This window comes from Dendrobates tinctorius, unplaced genomic scaffold (genome assembly GCF_039654945.1).
Source record: "Dendrobates tinctorius isolate UK_male_01 unplaced genomic scaffold, ASM3965494v1 ptg000067l, whole genome shotgun sequence".
Classification (NCBI taxonomy): domain Eukaryota; kingdom Metazoa; phylum Chordata; class Amphibia; order Anura; family Dendrobatidae; genus Dendrobates; species Dendrobates tinctorius.
The window spans coordinates 3,822,034-3,846,239 of record NW_027361735.1 but is presented as its reverse complement, the minus strand read 5'-3'; the positions used below and the strand labels follow the sequence as shown (position 1 = coordinate 3,846,239).

At 44.4% G+C, this 24,206-nt stretch overlaps 1 protein-coding gene across 1 annotated transcript in view; it reads left to right on the top strand.

Moving 5' to 3' along the window:
* The first annotated feature begins 10,672 nt into the window (after positions 1 to 10,672).
* Positions 10,673 to 24,206, top strand: part of GABRA1 (gamma-aminobutyric acid type A receptor subunit alpha1) — a 372,903-nt gene continuing 359,369 nt past the window's right edge. Inside the window, exons 1-2 of the mRNA XM_073581008.1 lie at positions 10,673 to 10,924; positions 12,381 to 12,469. Of these exons, the coding sequence (XP_073437109.1) occupies positions 12,396 to 12,469 (74 nt within the window). The 5' untranslated portion in view covers positions 10,673 to 10,924; positions 12,381 to 12,395. The remainder of the gene's footprint in view (positions 10,925 to 12,380; positions 12,470 to 24,206) is intronic.

The window sequence follows — 24,206 nt, the reverse complement described above, 5'->3', positions numbered from 1 at the left end:
TCTGATATTATTTTTCTGCAACTCGATGACTTCCGGATTCTTTTTTCACCTTGAAAACTATTGCAATTACACATATTTTGTTATACATGTTTATTTCCTTTGTGTGAATTGGAACAATGCAAAAAGAAACCAAACAAAAAATACAAATTGGACATAATTTCACACAAAACCCCAAAAATGGGTGGAAAAAAAATGTTGGCACAATCAGCTTAATATTTGGTTGCACACGCTTTGGAAAAAATAAATGCAATCAATCGCTTCCTAAAACCATCAACAAGCTTCTAACATCTCTCAACTGGAATTTTGGACCACTCTTCTTTTGCAAACTGCTCCAGGTCTCTCATATTTGAAGGGGACTTTCTATCAACAGCAATTTTAAAATCTCTCCATAGTTTTTCAATGAGATTTAGAACCCATTGCTGGCCATTTCATTACTCTCCAGTGCTTTGTTTCCATGCATTTCTGGGTGCTTCTTGAAATATGTTTGGGGTTATTGTCCTGCTGGAAGATCCATGACCTCGGACACAAATCCAGCTTTCTGACACTGGGAACTAAATTATCACCCAAAATCCTTTGGTAATCTTCAGATTTCATGATGCCTTGCACACAATCAAGGCACTCAGAGCCAGAGGCAGCAAAAACTACCACTAAATATCATTGAACCTCCACCATATTTGACTATAGGTATTATGTTCTTTTCTTTGTATGCCTCATTCCGTTTTCTACACAGTAGAATGATTTTCCAAAAAGCTCTCTCTTGGTTTCCCTGAAGGGTTTTTGCTTACTCACATGCATTTTGGCAAACTACAGTCTAGCTTTTTGATGCCTCTGTGTGAGCAATGAAGTTTTCCTGGGTCTCCTGCTATACCATTTCATTTCATTCAAATGTTGACAGATAGTTAGCACTTACACTATGCAACCTGAGCCTGCAGGCCAGCTTGAATTAATTTGGAACTTGATTGGGGCTTCTTAACCACCATCCGGACTATCCTGCCTTGCATCCTTTCATCATTTTTTCTCTGCCTTCCACATCCAGGGAGATTAGCTACATTGCCATGGGTTGTAAATTTCTTGATTGTATTGTGTACTGTGACCAAAGGAATATCAAACTCTCTGGATATGGACTTGTAAACTTGAGTTTGTTGTTATTGATCAACAATTTTGATTCTCAAATCGTCAGACAGTTCTCTTCTCCTAGTTCTGTCCTCCATGCTTAGTGTGGCACATACAGACACATAATACAAATATTGAGTCAACTTCTCCCCTTTTTATCTGGTTTCAGGTGTGGTTTTCATATTGCCCACACCTGTTACTTGCCATAGGTGAGTTTGAAGAACATCACGTTTGAAACAAAGTTGTTTACCTAAAATTTTGGAGAGGTGCCAATAATTTTGTGTGGTCCATTTTTAAGATTTTGCGTGAAATAATGTTCAATTTGCTATCTTTTCAGGGTTTTTTGTGCTGTTCCAAAAAGAGTAATTTCAATAATTTTCTGGAAGAAATACATCATTTTCTGGAACAATTTCAAGGGTGCAAAAGCTTTCAGCATGACTGTATATGCTGCCCGTGGATTGGACAGCATGTATCAGCTGTCAGGTTTAGTGATGAGCGAACATGAACTTTAAAGTTCAGAGCTCGTACCAGACACCTAGTGTTCGATGCTGAACTTCGAACACGTACTTTTCCTGGACATTCCTTTTACTCTTTGGAGTTTGCATGCTCAATAAAGCTTGTTGAAAGGCTGCAGCACAGCCAATCAACAACCTTTTTAGCTAAGGGCACTTCCGGACCCACCACAGCCATGCCAAGTATAACAGTCATGTCTGTATAACCGCTGGATCATGAATAATAATTTATAAAAACAATGTGGGGTCCACTCTATTTTTAGTAATTGGCCAAAGGATAGTAGACAGCTGTGAACTGGTCTTATTATGGTGGGAAGGACCCAATATCCATGGACCTTCCTAACCCATTAATATCAGTCTCCAACTATCTGTTTTGTATCAGCTGGTTATTAAAAATAGGACCTCTCATCATTCTTTTTGTGGTCCCTCCATTTTTAATAAGCAGCAAAGGCAAAGCAGACAACTGGGGTTGATATTAATAAGCTGAGATGGTCCATGGATATTGGCCCCTTCGCAGGTTAATAAGAAAAGCTCACAGATGTGTGCTTTCCTTTGGCTGGTTATTAACAATAGGGGGGACTCGTGTATTTTTTTTCATTTTTTATTGATGATTAGCAAATACAGTACACTACACATGCAAAGTACTGCTGCACTCTTCCACTTGGACCTCCGCCACCTAGTTCAAGATTATTATTTTTATTATTTTTATTCTATGTTCTTTTAAGCAAATTTCCTATCCACATTTGTTTGAAGGGCAATTGTTCAGCTCTTACCACAATTTTCCTTCCATTTCCAGCCCCCTAGCCCTTACTACAAACATTTTACAGTAATTTTACAGCAGGAAAGTTGGGGTCCCCATTGAAGTATATAGGGTTTGGGTCTGGGGTCAAGCTCAGGTCAAGTTCATGCTTAACTCCTAATAGAATACCTTGTTTTATATCTCCCCCATTAATAGTACAAGCCGAAAAACACATCTAGAGAAACTGCTCTCAAGGAAAAATAAGTAACTTCTTTAATAAAACATTAAAAAATTGATTGCACTTACAAGTGCATGGACTAGATAATAGCATATCTCATAGAAACCAAGGCCAGTCAGCTCCACTTAACATGTTTTGCAATCAGGGTCGTAACAGACTCCTTTAAAACCAGAAATTGGCTAACAGTCGAAGGTAAGGAGAAGAAATTAAAGGGAACCTGTCAGATCCCCCATGCCCTCTGTCCAGCAGCATTTATCTATGTATGATTAAACTTCTTGCCTCTCCAGCCCTTTATAAAGTAATTTTGTTAAATAAATGTTTTATAAAAGCATTTACAGTGGGTACAGAAAGTATTTAGACCCCTTTACATTTTGCACTGTTTCATTGCAGCCATTTGGTAAATAAAAAAAAGTTTATTTTCTTCTCTTTAATATACAATCTGCACCCCATCTTGACTGAAAAAGAACAAAAATGTAGAAATTTTTGAAAATTTAATAAAAAAGAGAAACTGAAACATCAAATGGTCATAAGTATTCAGACCGTTTGCTCAGTATTGAGTAGAAGCATCCTTTTGTGTAAGTACAGCCATGAGTCTTCTTGGGAATGGTGCAACAAGTTTTTCACACCTGTATTTGGGGATCCTCTGCCATTCTTCCTTGCAGATCCTCTCCAGTTCCATCAGGTTGGATGGTGAACGTTGGTGGACAACCATTTTCAAGTCTCTCCAGAGATGGTCAATTGGGTTTAGGTCAGGACTTTGGCTGGGCCAGTCAAGAATGGTCACAGAGTTGTTCTGAAGCCACTCCTTAGCTATTTTAGCTGTGTGCTTAGGGTCATTGTCTTGTTGGAAGGTAAATCTTCAGCCAAGTCTGAGGTCAAGAGCACTCTGGAAGAGGTTTTCATCAAGGATATCTCTGTACTTGGCCATATTCATGTTTCCTTCAATTGAAACCAGTCGCCCTGTCCATGCAGCTGAAAAACACCCCATAGCATGATGCTGCCACCACCATGTTTCACTGTTGGGATTGTATTGGGCAGGTGATGAGCAGTGCCTAGTTTTCTTCACACATACCGCTTAGAATTATCACCAAAAAGTTCTACCATCATCTCATCAGACCACAGAGTCTTATTTCTCATAGTCTAGGAGTCCTTCATGTGTTTTTTTTTAGCAAACTCTATGCGGGCTTTCAAATGTCTGGCACGGATGAGAGGCTTCTGTTGGGTCACTCTGCCATAAAGGCCCAACTGGTGGAGGGCTGCAGTGATAGTTGACTTTGTGGAACTTTCTACCATCTCCCTTCTGCATGTGTGGAGCTCAGCCACAGTAATCTTGGGGTTCTTCTTTGCCTCTCTCACCAAGGCTCTTCTTCCATGATTACTCAGTTTGGCTGGATGGCCAGGTCTAGGAAGACTTCTGGTGATCCCAAGCTTCTACCATTTAGGGATTATGGAGGTCATTGTGGTTTTAAGAACCTTGAGTACTGCAGAAATTCTTTTGCAACCTTGGCCAGATCTGTGCCTTACCACAATTCTGTCTCTGAGCTTCTGTGCCAGTTCCTTTGACCTCATGATTTTCATTTGGTCTGACATGCACTGTGAGCTGTGAGGTCTTATATAGACAGGTGTGTGCCTTTACAAATCAAGTCCTATCAGATTAATTAAACACAGCTGGACTCCAATGAAGGAGAAGAACCATCTCAAGGAGAATCACAAGAAAATGGACAGCATGTGACTTAAAAATGAGTGTCTGAGCAAAGGGTTTGAATTCTTATGACCATGTGATATTTTAGTTTTTCTTTTTTAATAAATTTGCAAAAATTTCTACATTTCTGATTTTTTTTTCAGGCACGATGGGGTGCAGAGTGTACATTAATGAAAAAAAAAAGAACTTTTTTGAATTTTCCAAATGGCTGGAATGAAACAAAGAGTGAAAAATCAAAGGGGGTCTGAATACTTTCCATACCCACTGCATAATGTCCCCGTTTGCTATGCTAATGAGTGCTTTGACTAGTTGATGGAGCTTTAGCTGCCCGAGACTAGTCAGCCCTCTTTAAATTTTATGACGCCCCTGTGGGCAAGATAACACAACTTGGCCTCATCGCCAGCTCATGCAAATATAGCGAATGGGTGCCGCTCATTTTGGCAGCGTCAATGCATCTCTAAAGGCAGGTGTACACTTCCCGGCTTCAGAGGTGCACTGTGCATGAGAGGAAGCCATCTTCTGAACTTACGCTCTACAGGGCTGGATAAGCAGGGAGTTTAATCATACATAGATGAATGCTGCTGGGTTGGATGGCAAGGGGCACCTGACAGGTTCCCTTTAAGGGATTTAGAACAAGCCACGCATTAACCCTGCACTTCCCCTTTCTGCAAATGCTGCAAGGAAATGTGTTCAACACAAGCTTCAAATATTTAGACTTTTTTTCTGTGTTATTTTTCTAAAACATTGGCACTAAAATAATAATAGATGACGACAGATATAGGTGCTGATAAATAGTCCTGATATAATACTAGTGTCTTCAATTCCTACAGATTTGTCCTTGTCTGACTTATTATCTGAAAGCTTTTCTGACTGGCTACTACTTGGCAACTATTCACATCTAATGTCACATTCACATCACTCCACGGCTCAGCACCACCCTACATCTACTCCCTTGTCTCAGTCTACCACCCTACCCATGCCTTCCGTTCTGCTGATGACCTGAGGTTAGCATCCTCAATAATCAGAACCTCCCACTCCCATCTCCAAAACTGTACACGTGCTGCGCCACTTCTTTGGAATGCACTTCCCAAGTTAATATGAATAGTCCCCAATCCCCACAATTTTAAGCGTGCCCTGAAAACGCATTTATTCAGACTGGCCTATCACCTCAACACACTAACCTAACTATCCCCCGTGGCACAGTCAAAAGTTTTACCATAACCAAGTTCCCTGCATCACGTTCCCACATGCTTTATGCATGTATTAGCCCTTTGTGTCTGTACTGTTACACAATTAACATTATGGCTGGTCCGAAAAATGAAGGCAACTGTTACCATCCACCTTTCGTGTCTACCTTATTTCATCAGGGAGAATAGCCATACATACACTCACAAACACACAGAGACACACATACATATACACACACACATACATATATACATACACTCACACACATACGTATACACACAAACATACATATACATACTCACACGCATACACACATACATATATACATACTCACACACATACATATACACACACATACATATACACATACACACACACGCAGAAACACACATACATATACACACACACTCACATATACTCACATACATACACAGACTCACACAGGCACAAATATATATAGAGATTCACACTAACACACACATACACTCACACATACAGACAGACACAGACACACACACACAGACTCAGATACACACAGACACTCAGTCACACACACATTGACACACATATACACACAAACACATACCCATACATACACACAGACACACAATCAACAGACACATAAATGCATACACACAAATACACACATAGGCACATACACTCTCACTCACAGACATACTAACAGACACACACCCATATATGCAGACACACACACACAAACACATACATACATACGTGCAGGTATAAGAAAAAAGTCAATGAGCACGCTTCTTTAAGTTGGACATTCAACATGTCATTATGAACTCACCAATACACATGCAGACAGACAGGCAATCACACATACATACACATAGGCAGGGTCGGACTGGCCCACCGGAGAACCGGAGGATTCTCCAGTGGGTCCAGGCACTGACACCTGCTGACATACTGGCTAGCAGCTTCCTAGGGCCAACACTGCTCCAGGGGCCCCCATCCAGTGGCTCTGGGGCCCCTGAGTCAAGGGGGCCCGCCCTGTACCAGCGGAACAGCAGCGGGTGACAGGAAGCCACGCCTGTCCCCGCTGCTAAAGAGAAATGAATATTCACGTTTCCCCACGCCCCCATGGGCATGGAGAGGAGTGAATACAATTTCTCTTTAATAGCGGGCAGCGTTAGCCGCAGGCTGCAGCTAGCGCTGCTTGCATGTAAAGCCCCACCACTGCATCACACACACGCAGATAGACACACAGCACACTCACCTCTCCGCAAGTTCCCTGCAGAACATGCCGGCTTCCTTCCCGGCACTTCCTGTCTGAGACAGCCCAGCTGGATGACGTCATCATCCAGGGAACTGTTTCAGATAGAAAGCTGTCGATGAGGAATAGGCTGCTGGGATGTGCTGCGGGGAACTTGCCGAGAGGTGAGGGGTGCTGTGTGTCTGTGTACGTGCGTGTGTGTGTGTATGTGTTGTTGTGCTTTGTGTGTGAGTGTGGGAGAGGTGCAGTGCTGTGTGTGTGTTTGCAATGATGGGGTGGTGTGGAAGGACAGTGATGGTGGTGGGGGGAGGCAATGATGGAGGCAATGAAATGGACAATGATGGGGGTGGGGTGGAGGCAATGATGGAGGTCATGAAATGGGCAATGATGAGGGTGGGGGAGGCAATGATGGAGGTGATGAAATGGGCAATGAAGGGGGTGGGGGAGAGAATAATGGAGGTGTTGAAATGGGCAATGATGGGGTGGTGGGGGAGAAAGCAATGATGGTTGTGGTGTAAAGGACAATGATGGTGGTGGGAGAGGAGGCAATGATTGAGATGGTGGAATGAGCAATGATGGGGTGGTGGGGGAGAATGATAGGGGTGCTGGGGGAGCAGGCAATGATGGAGATGGTGATGAGGACAATGATGGGGTGAAGGGGGAGAACAATGAAGAAGGTGTAGAGGGGCTGCATTATACCCTATGAGGGGGCTACATTATACTTTATGAGGGGGCTACATTATACTTTATGAGGGGGCTACATTATATTCTGTGGGGGGACTACATTTTTCTCTCAGGGGACTACATTATATTCTGGGGGCTACAGTATACTCTATGGGGGGCAGCATTATTCTCTTAGGGGACTACATTATATTCTGGGGGGCTACATCATACTATATGAGGGGGGCAAAATTATGCCCTATTAGGGGGCTACAGTAAACTCTATGGTAGGGCTGCATTATATTCTGTGGTGGGGCCGCATTATACTATATGAGGGGGGCTGCATTATATTCTATAGTGGGGACTACATTATACATATAAAATTGCATATTTTGTTGGGTGCTGCATTATATTCTATGAGAGGGGGCTGCATTATATTCTATGAGGGGGCTAATTATTCTATGAGGGAGGCTACAATGTATTCTATGAGGGGGCTACATTACATTCTATGAGGGGGGCACATTATATTCTATGAGGGGGCTACATTATATTCTATGAGGGAAGCTACATTATATTCTATGAGGGGGGTACATTATATTCTATGAGGGGGCTACCTTACAGTATATTCTGTGAGGGGGCTACCTCAACCCCTGCTACATAATTAAGACCTCTACTACCTTATATTATACCCTCATATTAGCGTGTTTTACCAAACAATTGGTGGTCTTGTTTTTATTTCTATGTAGCTACATAGTGGGCCCCAAGAATGATTTTCTCTGGTGGGCCCAAGTTGCTCCAGTCCAACGCTGCACATAGGCATGTACATACACAGACAGACACACAAACATATACATATGGGCATACACACACTCACCAAACATACACATACACCCAAAAACACACACAAACACTCAGCAGACACACACACACACACTCAACGGACACACACACTCACCAGACACACATGCAGACACACAGACACTCACACACCGACATGCACACTCACCGGACACACACACGCACTCACCAGACACACACACAAACACACTCATCAGACACACACACGTATACACTCACCAGACATACGCACATTCACCAAACACACATATACATTAATTAGACACACATGCACACACTCACCAGATACACACACACTCACTGGACACACAAACACACACTCACCAGACACATGCATACATACACACACTCACTGGACACACACTCACAAGACACACACACTCACCTGAAAAACACACACTCACCAGACACAAACAGGTCTGATAGCATGTTCTTGTCACAATGTATAGCTTATGTGTAATTTTTGCAATGTGGCAGATAAGGAATTATGAGATGAGACTGTGCATGCAACCTCCTATTAGAGCCAAGTTTCCATGCACATATAGACACAAAGGTGCATGACAATGATTTGCCCCACCCCATCCTTTTTCAGAGTTTGCCCTCACCCCATACTTTTACAGTGTTTGCCCTCACCCCATACTTTTGCAGTATTTGCCCTCACCCCATACTTTTGCAGTATTTGACCTCAACCCATACTTTTGCAGTGTTTGCCCCACCCCATACTTTTGCAGTGTTTGCCCCACCCCCAACTTTTGCAGTGTTTGCCCTCACCCCATACTTTTGCAATGCTTGCCCTCACCCCATACTTTTGCAATGCTTGCCCTCACCCCATACTTTTGCAATGCTTGCCCTCACCCCATACTTTTGCAGTGTTTGCCCTCACCCTATACTTTTGCATTGTTTGCCCTCACCTCATACTTTTGGAGTGTTTGCCCCCACCCTATACTTTTGCAGTGTTTGCCCTCACCCCCAACTTTTGCAGTGTTTGCCCTCACCCCATACTTTTGCAATGCTTGCCCTCACCCCATACTTTTGCAGTGTTTTCCCTCACCCCATACTTTTGCAATGTTTGCCCTCACCCCATACTTTTGCAATGCTTGCCCTCACCCCGTACTTTTGCAGTGTTTGCCCTCACCCCATACTTTTGCAGTGTTTGCCCCCACCCCATACTTTTACAGTGTTTGCCCTCACCCCATACTTTTGCAGTGTTTGCCCCCACCCCATACCTTTACAGTGCTTGCCCCACCCCATACTTTTGCAGTGTTTGCCCTCACCCCATACTTTTGCAGTGTTTGCCCTCACCCCATACTTTTGCAATGCTTGCCCTCACCCCATACCTTTGCAGTGTTTGCCCTCACCCCATACTTTTGCAATGTTTGTCCTCACCCTGTACTTTTGAAATGCTTGCCCTCACCTCATACTTTTGCAGTGTTTGCCCCACCCCATACTTTTGCAATGTTTGCCCTCACCCCGTACTTTTGCAATGCTTGCCCTCACCCCATACTTTTGCAATGCTTGCCCTCACCCCATACTTTTGCATTGTTTGCCCTCACCCCAAACTTTTGAAATGCTTGCCCTCACCCCGTACTTTTGCAATGCTTGCCCTCACCCCATACTTTTGCATTGTTTGCCCTCACCCCATACTTTTGCAATGCTTGCCCTCACCCCATACCTTTGCAGTGTTTGCCCTCACCCCATACTTTTGCAATGTTTGTCCTCACCCTGTACTTTTGAAATGCTTGCCCTCACCTCATACTTTTGCAGTGTTTGCCCCACCCCATACTTTTGCAATGTTTGCCCTCACCCCGTACTTTTGCAATGCTTGCCCTCACCCCATACTTTTGCAATGCTTGCCCTCACCCCATACTTTTGCATTGTTTGCCCTCACCCCATACTTTTGCAATGCTTGCCCTCACCCCGTACTTTTGCAATGCTTGCCCTCACCCCATACTTTTGCAGTGTTTCCCCACCCCATACTTTTGCAGTGTTTGCCCCACCCCATACTTTTGCAGTGTTTGCCCTCACCCCATACTTTTGCAGTGTTTCACCTCCTCTTTCACCATGTCTCCACCAAGCAAGCACTAGTACTCCAGCCTTAGATCAAATGATCCGACCCCCTCCCCAAATAAGCCTCGCCGTGCAAACTGCATGACAAAACAAATGCTGCAGATTGCCAAGGGATTTGGTGGAGCGTCCAGAGGAAAAGATTAAGGGTGATTTCAGCGCAAGTTAAATTGTGTTGCATGTAAAAAAAATAATAAAAAAAAGGGCGGATTGGTGAATAGATGAGAGATTGGGACCACCTTCCTTTCTAAAATAAAATCTCTCTGGCATGAAGTCACAGCTTATGTTCACATCCGGTTTACCCTAGGACTGTCTTGGAAATCAAAGAATAAAGGGGGGGGAGAAAGGAGCATTGTTGTGATCTCCAAACTGGGAAGGAATTTGGGGGGGTCGCATCTCGGGGAGGGAGCAGCGATGCTCTGCTGCTGATGCTGATGCTGCTGCTGGATGAGTGAGAGGCAGGGCCGAGCACAACTCCCAGCATCAGCCTCTCTCACACTCTCCTCTGCTCTCCTCTCTGGCTTCTCCCTGGATCTCGAGTCACTTTCACAAGACTGGATTTTCCAAGCAGCGACCTCCTTTCCTCTGCCCCCACTTCAGATCTGAGGTGTCATAGGTAAGGACTCTTCTCTTTCTTAAATGGCATCACTTAGGATCCTATGGGGGATGAGATGATTTCTTTTTTTTTTTTTATTTTGATTACTAAAATGCTTGAGTGCAACCATTGTCCTCTCTCCCATCCGCAGCGATCGATGACTTGTGTAATATTTGGGCTCAGGCTGTCCAAGTCTGTGCGATGCGGAGGGTGGAGGACAATACAAGATGCATTTGGCTGGAACTTGATGGGGATTTTTCCAACCTACATAGACAAGGAGTGCGTTTTATTCCAGGAGGAGATCTAAGGGCTGAGGCTGTTGAATTTATTTCTAAGAAGTGTGCGATTCTAGCAGCGCCAAGTGTGAATGCACACCAGTCACCCACCTCTTCCATGATGAACCCTCTCCCCAGCTCCTCCAGCATGTGCTTCTTTCACAGTCACAATGGAGGCTTCTCTTATTCAGAAGCAGTTTGCCATTCACAGTGGGAGCAATGCTAATAACTGGCTTTCCATTCATTGCAAGCACTTCTCCTGGAGAGTTGTTGTTTTTTTTTCCTTTTAGTTTATTTTTTTTTTTACTGTAAGACCCTTAAAATGAAGGTTCCCAGAGTGTGAATCTGACTTGCCACCTGCGAATGGCTGTGTCTATCCAATCCAACTTTCACCTAGAAAGCTGTGAATTGTATCGTCTGGAATCTCTCGCCAGCCGCTCTATGGAAACTTTAAGTTTGTGTTGTAGTGTTTCACCTCCTCTTTCACCATGTCTCCACCAAGTGTTGTGTTGTAGTGTTGTGTTGTGTTGTGTTGTAGTTTTCAGTTAGCCATTAAAAGGTATCAACTACTGAGGACTCTCAATCCTGAATATTGTTGTAGAATATGTGAGTTTGGTGTGAGCAGAAACCCCCCCCCCTAATCTCACACTGAGGGTCCTGAAGGCTAGAGGGTTATTAGTGTTGGTCTTTTATTGTTATTATTTTAGAGATTTTTTAATGTCTTTTATATATTAATGGGGTCATGTGTCAAAGCCGGGAATGTCCATGTAACAGATGGGGTATTAAAATAATGAGATTAAAGAGCAGCGTTGGAGAGCAAGTGAGTTTGACACGAGGGAGCTGCTGTTCTCCTACCTTCTGCTGGCCATCCTAAAGCCGCACTGGGGTGAAGTCCTGTCCTGATTATTATTATTATTATTATTTATATAGCACCATTGATTCCATGGACCGTTCATGGCTGACTCACTTCATCAACATTTCTGATTGGGCTATAAAGCTGACCCCTAATTCTGGAGATGCTATAGCCATTGGTTTGAAGGGTCTGCACACAGAATACATACATAGAATAATGCATTCCCAGGTTATCTAATTTCTTATATAGCTATGGGATTTGTCACACATCTCACTGAGACGTGTCAGAAAACGTTCAGCGAAAACTTTCTCCTGTTCTTTCTATTGACTCGAATTCTGTTCGTTTACAGCCCCCGTCATTCGCTATGAAAAGAAAACACACTTACGTCAATTGTCTCTGGGCCTGGACCATTCTTCTAAATACAATGACGGGAATAAGGTAAGTAGCCCTGGCTGCCATGACTGACTGCCGGTTGGGAGACATGGTCGTACAAGAAGCAAAACTGTCACTGCATGCTAATCTGCATGGACCCAAAATGTGAATGAGCCTCTACCGCGCCGTCTTACCATGTTACTATACACCACACACGTCAGGATGTTACCTATATATAATACCTGGTCCAGGATGGAACTCTGGCTATCTCTATCTAGAAGATATATATAAACATAAGCATAAATATATATATCATATACTACATATTAGACATTATAATATATATATAGACATATGTCATTTGCACGTGGCATATTTGCTGCACCAGTTCATCCTACGACTGAAGAGGCCACTGCGGTCAGTGCACTTTTTATGTGTTGTACAAATATATACTGAGTTCCATCATATATGCCTGGCTCCTTTGTATTAGTCTCCCCCTTCTTATTTGCCATTACAATGCTCGGCATTAGTGTTAGCAGAGGGGTCTGTAGGTAACAAATGGTAATCAAGGTGTCAGGAGGAGAAAGCTGGGTGATGAGTTTGGATTTATTTTGCTCATGGCTCGAGGCGACGCTCCTCACTGCTCCAGGCCTACTGCATGTCATACTGAACACATGCTTGTCTTTCAAGTAAAGCAAGAGGGGGTCAGCGGGGGGGCGGGCGACTCCATCAGTATAGGAGCAGGCTGCACTGGGCATAGGAAGAGCTGTTTTCTACATTTTTAGTACTCTTTACCTCCAGCCCCTTGTTCCGCATGTCTTCTTCTACTGAAAGGGAGAAAGTTCATTGTTTACGTTATTATGTTTATTCATATTTATTGTGTTGCTGTCAATTGTTTTATATTTCTTGTTTGCTTGCTTTTAATATTATGGCTGATTCTGTTCAGTGGAAAACATATTTAAAGCTGATTTAGCTCTTTAGAGCTAAATATCTATCCATTTATCTATCTATCCATCTATCTATAGATCTATTATCTATCTATCTATCTATCACATATCTATTATCGTTCTATCTATTATCTATCTATTTATTATCTATCCATCTATTATCTATCATATATCTATTATCTATCCATCCATCTATCTATCTATCCATCCATCTATCTATCTATCTATCTATCTATCTATTATCTATATAACTATTATCTATCCCATATCTATTATCTTTCCCATATCTATTATTTATCTATCTATCTATCTATCTATCTATCTATCTATCTATCTATCACATATCTATTATCGTTCTATCTATTATCTATCTATTTATTATCTATCCATCTATTATCTATCATATATCTATATCTATTATCTATCCATCTATCTATCTATCTATCCATCTATCTATTATCTATCTATCCATCTATTCATCATCTATCTGTCTATCCATCTTTTCTGGAATCTTGTTTTTTTACAGCTAGTGAAATACTTCTTCTTGAGCCCAGTGGAAAGTAAACCCTGTGCCACTATGCTAGTGACCTGTAGATGGAGTCAGTGCACAGTGTTTTAGTATATGGTGAGGGTGAGGTGTACAGTTTCTACTGATTTTCATTAAACAGTGAATAGCATAGGAAATGCATAATGTATGACGTTAGGATAAACACAGTGATAATAGTAATAGCAACATATTTGCATTACCATAATATAATCCTAGAGAACGATAGGAATATTTACAGTGCTGAGATTACTCTATAACTGTATCCAACCTTCCTATGTACCAAACCAGACGTCAGGTGCCAGGATCCTTTTCATTTGTAGCCCTCGTTAGTATTTTTTTATTAATTGTGGTTGGTCTACGATACATAAGCTTTGTATTCTAATGTGAAGAAGTCCCATTTCTGCATCACCTTCACAATCCATGAAACTGGAATATTAACTGTTACAGTTCAGTCTAAAGAGGAATTCATGGCTGTTTGATCAGGGAATACAGCTTTATGTTGGGAGGCCAGAAGCCCTATTAAGATTATAATTATTGCTTATCGCAAATTTTCAGCTCATGTTGTTTATCATCCATCATGTTCTATCTTGGAGAGGTTTCCCTGCCCAACGCCGGTCGCCTCGTCCATTCATTCCGATCACAGCCACTAAGGTGTTCTTGTAGCTGACATTCACCTTAATCTTGATGCCCTTCTGGTCTCCTTGAGAATTGTGTCACATCGGTTTGTTAGGCAGATAATAAAGTGTTTGGAAAGTGTTACTTCCGGACGATAAACGCGATCCGCAAAACTGAGTACCGACTTATCGAGTGAGCTGCTAACAAGCGTCTTGTGGCATAAAGCGGTTTTGTAAAACACCGCAATCCTATGCAATAAAATATGATGGGAATACAGATGTAGTGCAGACGGTTTTATTTATATTGCATTTACAGAGAATTGTTTGCATCCACTACATTAGGATTTCAGACGTCATGCCATATTTGTTCTGAAGGTGCGACGTAGGGGGTGGTAAGGGGACATTAAAGGAAGTCTAAGTACAAAATAAATTAATGTAAAAAAATCAAGAGGCATCAATTACAAATACTGCCCATACTTATTGCGGGATGTATAAAGTCATATTTCATGTACGGGAGGAATCGATCGCACCTGTGAAGAGCGAGGCCACGTGCAATGATCTGCTCAGCACCCACAGTAGGATCACGGTCGTACTTTGGCTCATTTTCCATTTGTGTAAAGGGGTTTCCCGTTCTGCATTCTGTTACCTAAAGTCGAGTTTTGATAAACGAGAAATAATGAGTAATAAGAATAATAACAATTTTGATACACATTTGTTGATGTGGATCATAATATCTATCTATCTGCTACAGGGGTCCGGGTGCCTAAGGAATGTTATTTTCAATGGACATTTTATAAGCCTCAATTAGGATAATTTTCCATAATAAATTCTTTTAACTAACTTATTTTGCTAGTTAAGCAATCCCTATATTTTTAAAGGGATTGTCGAGTATGTTTGTTATTGATAACCTTTCCCAAGGGTAGGTAATTAAAAGAGTTGTCTCAAGATGGATCTTCAGAAGCTCCCTCCTACATGGTTTGCTGAGGGTGACACATTCCTAAAGTGTGAGTGCTCAGACCAGCAGTATAGTCATTCCTCTGGTCCAAACAACCAAGAAGTATAAGGTATTCAGTGGTCAGAGACATGGCCGAGGTAAGGAAGGCTGAGCCCGACCACCACTGAACAAGACACAGAAGTACAAGGTGTTCAGTGCTCAGAGACATGGCCGAGGTAAGGAAGGCTGAGCCCGACCACCAATGAGCAAGACACAGAAGTACAAAGTGTTCAGTGCTCAGAGACATGGCCGAGGTAAGGAAGACTGAGCCCGACCACCACTGAACAAGACACAGAAGGACAAGGTGTTCAGTGCTCAGAGACATGGCCGAGGTAAGGAAGGCTGAATCCGACCACCACTGAGCAAGACACAGAAGTACAAGGTGTTCAGTGCTCGGAGACATGGCCGAGGTAAAGAAGGCTGAGCCCAACAACCATTGAACAAGACACAAAAGTACAAGGTGTTCAGTGCTCGGAGACATGGCCAAGGTAAGGAAGGCTGAGCACGACCACCACTGAGCAAGACACAGAAGGACAAGGTGTTCAGTGCTCAGAGACATGGCCGAGGTAAGGAAGGCTGAGCCCGACCACCACTGCGCAAGACACAGAAGTACAAGGTGTTCAGTGCTCAGAGACATGGCCGAGGTAAGGAAGGCTGAGCCCGACCACCAATGAGCAAGACACAGAAGTACAAGGTGTTCAGTGCTCAGAGACATGGCCGAGGTAAGGAAGTCTGAGCCCGACCACCACTGAACAAGACACAGAAGTACAAGGTGTTCAGTGCTCAGAGACATGGCTGAGGTAAGGAAGGCTGAATCCAACCACCACTGAGCAAGACACAGAAATACAAGGTGTTCAGCGCTTAGAGACATGGCCGAGGTAAGGAAGGCTGAGCCCGACCACCACTGAGCAAGACACAGAAGTACAAGGTGTTCAGTGTTCAGAGACATGGCCGAGGTAAGGAAGGCTGAGCCTGACCACCACTGAACAAGACACAGAAGTACAAGGTGTTTAGTTCACAGAGACATGGCTGAGGTAAGGAAGGCTGAGCCCGACCACCACTGAACAAGACACAGGACAAGGTATTCAGTGCTCAGAGACATGTCCGAGGTAAGGAAGGCTTAGCCCGACCAGCACTGAGCAAGACACAGAAGTACAAGGTGTTCAGAGACATGGCCGAGGTAAGGATGACTGCGCCCGACCACCACTGAACAAGACACAGAAGGACAAGGTGTTCAGTGCTCAGAGACATGGCCGAGGTAAGGAAGGCTGAACCCGACCACCACTGAGCAAGACACAGAAGTACAAGGTGTTCAGTGCTCAGAGACATGGCCGAGGTAAAGAAGGCTGAGCCCAACAACCATTGAACAAGACACAAAAGTACAAGGTGTTCAGTGCTCGGAGACATGGCCAAGGTAAGGAAGGCTGAGCACGACCACCACTGAGCAAGACACAGAAGGACAAGGTGTTCAGTGCTCAGAGACATGGCCGAGGTAAGGAAGGCTGAGCCCGACCACCACTGCGCAAGACACAGAAGTACAAGGTGTTCAGTGCTCAGAGACATGGCCGAGGTAAGGAAAGCTGAGCCCGACCACCAATGAGCAAGACACAGAAGTACAAGGTGTTCAGTGCTCAGAGACATGGCCGAGGTAAGGAAGTCTGAGCCCGACCACCACTGAACAAGACACAGAAGTACAAGGTGTTCAGTGCTCAGAGACATGGCCGAGGTAAGGAAGGCTGAATCCAACCACCACTGAGCAAGACACAGAAATACAAGGTGTTCAGCGCTTAGAGACATGGCCGAGGTAAGGAAGGCTGAGCCCGACCACCACTGAGCAAGACACAGAAGTACAAGGTGTTCAGTGTTCAGAGACATGGCCGAGGTAAGGAAGGCTGAGCCTGACCACCACTGAACAAGACACAGAAGTACAAGGTGTTTATTTCACAGAGACATGGCTGTGGTAAGGAAGGCTGAGCCCGACCACCACTGAACAAGACACAGGACAAGGTATTCAGTGCTCAGAGACATGTCCGAGGTAAGGAAGGCTGAGCCCGACCAGCACTGAGCAAGACACAGAAGTACAAGGTGTTCAGAGACATGGCCGAGGTAAGGATGACTGCGCCCGACCACCACTGAACAAGACACAGAAGGACAAGGTGTTCAGTGCTCAGAGACATGGCCGAGGTAAGGAAGGCTGAACCCGACCACCACTGAGCAAGACACAGAAGTACAAGGTGTTCAGTGCTCAGAGACATGGCCAAGGTAAAGAAGGCTGGGCCCGACCACCACTAAACCAGACACAGAAGATGAAACATAAAGGCTGGGCCAAGAGATGTCCAGACAAGCACTTGAGTACATTGATGCATGTGAGGAAGCATTATCTATATATATATAAAATTGAATGTGTGTGTGTGTGTATATGTGTGTGTATCACCAACCAATCATGAAGCATCTTTCATTTCACCAGAGCTGTTTAAAAGAAGCTGAGTTGTGATTGGTTGCTATGAGCAACAGTTTACCCACTCCATAAAACACCTCAGCAGACACTGACTAGGTGGGAAACATCTAGCCTCCCTGGGAACATAAGCTCCCAGCCATTGTCTGCCCCCCCAGAAAGGAGCAGAAAGCACATGACAGAAATGAATCCCCCCTCCCTTGCCCGTATATTCATCACACATCCTCCATCCCATAGGCACATCTTCCCTCTTAAAGGGATCATTGGTATGAAAGTTAGGGCAAATCCATCCAGCGCTTTGGTTTTGACCTCAAGACTCTCTTAAAGGGATCCCCGGTATGGAAGTTAGGACCGTTCCACTCAGCTCTGTGGTTCTTATCACAGGGTCTCTTAAAGAGATCATTAGTATGGAAGTTAGGGCAATTCCACTAAGTGCTCTGGTTCTGACCCCAGACCCCTCTTAAAGGGATCCCCGGTACGGAAGTGAGGGCAAATCCACTCTGCGCTTTGGTACTGACAAAAGGCCTCTCTTAAAGGCATCTCCGGTATGGAAGATAGGGCAAATCCCTTAGCACTCTGATTCTGACCCCAGGCTTCCATTAAAAGGATAATTTATATGGAAGTCAGGGAAAATCCATCCAGTGCTTTGGTTCTAACGCCAGGCCTCTCTTAAAGGGATCCCCAGTATGGAAGTTAGGGCAATTCCACTCTGCATTCTGGTTCTGACCCTAGGCTCTCTTAAAAGGATCCCCAGTATGGAAGTCAGGGCAATTCCTTTCAAATGCTCTGGTACTGACCCCAGGCTCTCTTAAAGGGATCTCCTGTATGGAATTTAGGGCAAATCCCTCAGCGCTCTGAATCTTACCCCAGGATTCTATTAAAAGGATCATTGGTATGCAAGTCAGGGTAAATCCACTCAGCGCTCTGGTTCTGATCCCAAGCTCTCTTAAAGGGATCTCTGGTATGGAAGTTAGGGTAAATCCCTCAATTCTCTGATTCTCACCCCAGGCTTCTATTAAAGGGACTAATGGTATGGAAGTCAGGGAAAATCCACTCAGCGCTCTGGCTCTGACCCCAGGCTGACAGGATGATGTGGGATATTAGGGATAGTAGTCCGGTGGCTCTGGCTGACGAAATGATGTGGGATATTAGGGTGAGTAGTCCGGTGAGTCTGGCTGATGGAATGATGTGGGATATTAGGGGTAGTAGTCTGGTGGCTGTGACGGGATGATGTGGGATATTAGTGGTAGTTGTCCGGTGGCTATGGCTGACGGGATGATGTGGGATATTAGGGGGAGTAGTCTGGTGGCTTTGACGGGAGGATGTAGGATATTAGTAGTCCGGTGGCTGTGGCTGATGGTACGATGTGGGATATTAGGGGTAGTAGTCCGGTAGCTCTGGCTGACGGGATGATGTGGGATATTATAGTGAATGTGGCTATGCGGAGTGGGCGGGGCTCTACACTCAGCTTTATATACACTCACTGGCCACTTTATTAGGTACACCATGCTAGTAACGGGTTGGACCCCCTTTTGCCTTCAGAACTGCCTCAATTCTTCGTGGCAGAGATTCAACAAGGTGCTGGAAGCATTCCTCAGAGATTTTGGACCATATTGACATGATGGCATCACACAGTTGGCGCAGATTTGTCGGCTGCACATCCCTGATGCGAATCTCCCGTTCCACCACATCCCAAAGATGCTCTATTGGATTGAGATCTGGTGACTGAGGAGGCCATTTGAGTACAGTGAACTCATTGTCATGTTCAAGAAACCAATCTGAGATGATTCGAGCTTTATGACATGGCGCATTATCCTGCTGAAAGTAGCCATCAGATGTTGGGTACATTGTGGTCATAAAGGGATCGACATGGTCAGCAACAATACTCAGGTAGGCTGTGGCGTTGCAACGATGCTCAATTGGTACCAAGGGGCCCAAAGAGTGCCAAGAAAAAATTCCCCACACCATGACACCACCACCACCAGCCTGAACCGTTGATACAAGGCAGGATGGATCCATGCTTTCATGTTGTTTACGCCAAATTCTGACCTTACCATCCGAATGTCGCAGCAGAAATCGAGACTCATCAGACCAGGCAACGTTTTTCCAATCTTCTACTGTTCAATTTCGATGAGCTTGTGCAAATTGTAGCCTCAGTTTCCTGTTCTTAGCTGAGAGCAGTGGTACCCGGTGTGGTCTTCTGCTGCTGTAGCCCATCTGCCTCAAAGTTCGATGCACTGTGCGTTCAGAGATGCTCTTCTGCCTACCTTGGTTGTAACGGGTGGCAATTTGAGTCACTGTTGCCTTTCTATCAGCTCGAACCAGTCTGCCCATTCTCCTCTGACCTCTGGCATCAACAAGGCATTTCCGGCCACAGAACTGCCGCTCACTGGATTTTTTTTCTTTTTCGGACCATTCTCTGTAAACCCTAGAGATGGTTGTGCGTGAAAATCCCAGTAGATCAGCAGTTTCTGAAATACTCAGACCAGCCCTTCTGGCACCAACAATCATGCCACGTTCAAAGGCACTCAAATCACCTTTCTTCCCCATACTGATGCTCGGTTTGAACTGCAGGAGATTGTCTTGACCATGTCTACATGCCTAAATGCACTGAGTTGCCGCCATGTGATTGGCAGATTAGAAATTAAGTCTTAACACACAGTTGGACAGGTGTACCTAATAAAGTGGCCAGTGAGTGTATATAGATATAATTATTATTATTTGCTATAACTAGCCGTAGTTAGTTATTATGGCAGGGCAGCACCGCGTTCTTCAGCTAGTCCTACATAAAAATCAAGGCTTTTTCTGTTGACTGTTTGCAACAAAACTTTTTATGGTTGTGTGATTGCATCTTAATATCTTAGCAATTTGAAGAGCGCTGCATCCTGTGTTATGATTGAGTCACCGTAGGAGGCAAAAACAAAAATGCTAGCTAAGTCCAGAAAACCAGAGAGGTTGGCAGCTATCGGATTGCAGACCCCTGATCCTATCACAACAACTAACAGTAGCCGTGGGGGGTTCCTACGATGCCCTAGACCCCTCGATCACAGCCGGAGAATTAAATAGGCCTAAAGAAAGAAAGGGGAAATCTAAACTGCCCCAGAGCAGACCCCAAAGCAATAGGCAGCCCCCAACATATAATGACGGTGAAGCAAGATGAAAACACTAACACAGACAGAAAGATAGACTGAGCAAAGACGGGGCCCAAACTACCTAGATAGGAAAGGACAGTAAGGCTGCTGTCTGCAATCCGTGAAAAACCCTATGAAAATAAGAGCCAACAGACTGACAGTGAAAAAGGCCCTGAAGACGCTAGGCTTCAAAAAAGCTATTCAGTACTCAGGAATATTCTGAAGACAGAGCAACCGGCAAAAGGAGATTCAGCTCATCCCAGCAGGGAATGGCAGAATTTAGAAAAGCAAGGAAAACAAACACAAAACATAAATGCAAACTGGCAAAGCAGAAACTTAGCTTTGGGGAAGCAGGAATCAGACTGGTGTCCTAGAAGTCCAAAGAGAAATCACCCGCAGGGCAGAAGGGCGTCGGCAGCCTTATATCCAGTCAGTGACTCCACTCAGCCAGTCATCCTCATTAGACTCAGGTGCCTGATAATCAGGCTCATTACCTTCCTTTACCAGAATAGGGAGTTCACCAGACCTCAGTGACGAAGGGGAAAATGAACTCACAACATTCCTGTGTAAGACTTCAAGCAATTTTTTTACTTTTCAACGTCAGTTAAATCTCTTTTTTGGATTATTTTGCCTGAGGAAAGCAAGCTGCCTAATAATTCTGCACATCCTGATAAAGAGTGGCGAGATCTTAAGATCTCACCCTTACACAAATGCACATCACATGTTCTGCTTCATCCAATAAGGATTCAAGTTTTTACAGAGTGGAGTTGGAACATTTGCATAAAAATGATGATATAGTCAAAATAATCACTTCCCTAATAATCGTGCACACAGTCAGAGGTGGGTATATCATTGGTGCAACTCGTGCAGCAGGTACATGCTTCTTCATGAATATGGAGTGTCTGACAAGTAGCATGTGCCTCTTGCACCATAACAGAAATCTTTTGCCAGTAAGGTAGGGGAGTAGGATTTTTGGTGTGGGGAATGAATTAAAGGGAATCTGTAACCCCTTTATTGCCTATCAGCTGCCGGCATTGACATCAGGGGCTTATCTACAGCATTCTGTAATGCTGTAGATAAGCCCCCGATGTAACCTGAAAGATAAGAAAAACACGTTAGATTATACTCAACGAAGGGGGCGGTCCGGCCTGATGGGTGTCACAGTCCGGTCGGGCTCCTCCCATCTTCATACGATGCCGTCCTCTTCTTCCCTTCCTGTAGTGGCTCCGGCGCAGGTGCACTGCTCTGCCCTGTTGAGGGCAGAGCAGAATACTGCATTGCGCAGGCGCCGGACCTCTCTGACCTCTCCCTACGCCTGTGCACTGCAGGTCTCTGCTCTGCCCTCAACAGGGCAGAGCAGTGCGCCTGCACCGGAGCCACTACAGGATGGGAAAAAGAGGACATCATCGTATGAAGGTGGGAGGAGCTGGACCGCGACACCCATCGGACCGGATCGCCCCCTCCGGTGAGTATAATCTAACGTGTTTTTCTTATCTTTCAGGTTACATCGGGGGCTTATAAGCTCCTGGTGTCAACACCGGCAGCTGATAAGCAAAAAAAAGGGTGGCAGATATCCTTTAAATGAGGAGTGTCTTCTTTCCTCCGGCATGTGCCTGTCCCCCCCCAGCTCCACCAATTTTGGTTAAGCTGGGATAAATTGGCGTGAAAATGCCAAAAGTCACAAAGAGTTGGTGCTACTCTGATGTCTGAAAAATTGTGCAATTTTTCAAAGATTTTATGCCAGAATTCTGGTGTGAAAGCTTTGATGGATGGGGCTCTAAGCCTTTTTCCTGAGCTTTTGGATTAAAAACTGTACAGAAACTCCAAGGTTTTGAAGAGTTTTTATTTTTTTAGGAGACTTAGGAGAGTTTCTAATTAGTTCTGCTCCAAAAACTTCTAAAAAAATCAGTATGCACATGTACACTAGATGCATTTCACATATAAACACTATTGTATACAATAAAGAAGACACAGTAGTGTTTTAGTACAATTATTAAGAACCATTGCTATTAATGGTTAGATAATTATTCTCATGTTATCTGCCCTTCAGATAAAAACATTAAATAGACATATTATCATTTGAGGACCTACTGATGGTTCCTTCTTTATCTTAGTGTTGAGCATTCCGATACTGCAAATATCGGGTATCGGCCGATATTTGCTGTATCGGAGTTCCAATACCGAGTTCCGATATTTTTACAATATCGAATACCGGTATCGGAAGTTCCCATAATGCAATGAGTCAGTTGTGTTAGCCATGTTAACTAATGGCATGGCTGTGATTGGGTGCTGAAATGATGCCAACATGATGCCCGGTCTGTGCGGGCCTGCCGGGGGTCTGTACGGGCCTGCCGGGGGTCGGAGTGGGCCTGCCGGGGGTCTGTGCGGGCTGCCGGGGGTCTGTACGGGCCTGCCGGGGGTCTGTGCGGGCTGCCGGGCATCTGTGCGGGCCTGCCCGTGGTCTGTGCGGGCTGCCGGGGGTCTGTGTGGGCCTGCCGGGGGTCTGTGCGGGCTGCCTGGGGTCTGTGCTGGCTGCCGGGGGTCTGTGCGGGCCTGCCGGGGGTCTGTGCGGGCTGCCGGGGGTCTGTACGGGCCTGCAGGGGGTCTGTGCGGTCTGCCAGGGGTATGTGCGGGCCTGCCGGGGGTTGTGTGTGTGTGCAGGCATCGTCCGATGGGACTACAAGTCCCATCAGACTATGCCTGCTACAATGACAGTGATTGACACATTAGCCAATGATGGGACAGTAGTAGTCCCATCATCCGGCTAATCTGTTGAATGTAAAAAAACAAAACAAAAAAAAACATACATAATACATACTACATACATACTACATACATACTACATATATGCAACATTCATACTACATACATACATACATACTACATACATACTTCATATATACTACATTCATGCAACATACATACATAGTACATAATACATACATACTACATATATACTACATTCATACAACATACATACTACATATATACTACATTCATACAACATACATACATACTACATACTACATACATACTTCATATATACTACATTCATACAACACACATACATACCCCCGTCAGGCCCGCACAGACCCCCGTCGGCCCGCACAGACCC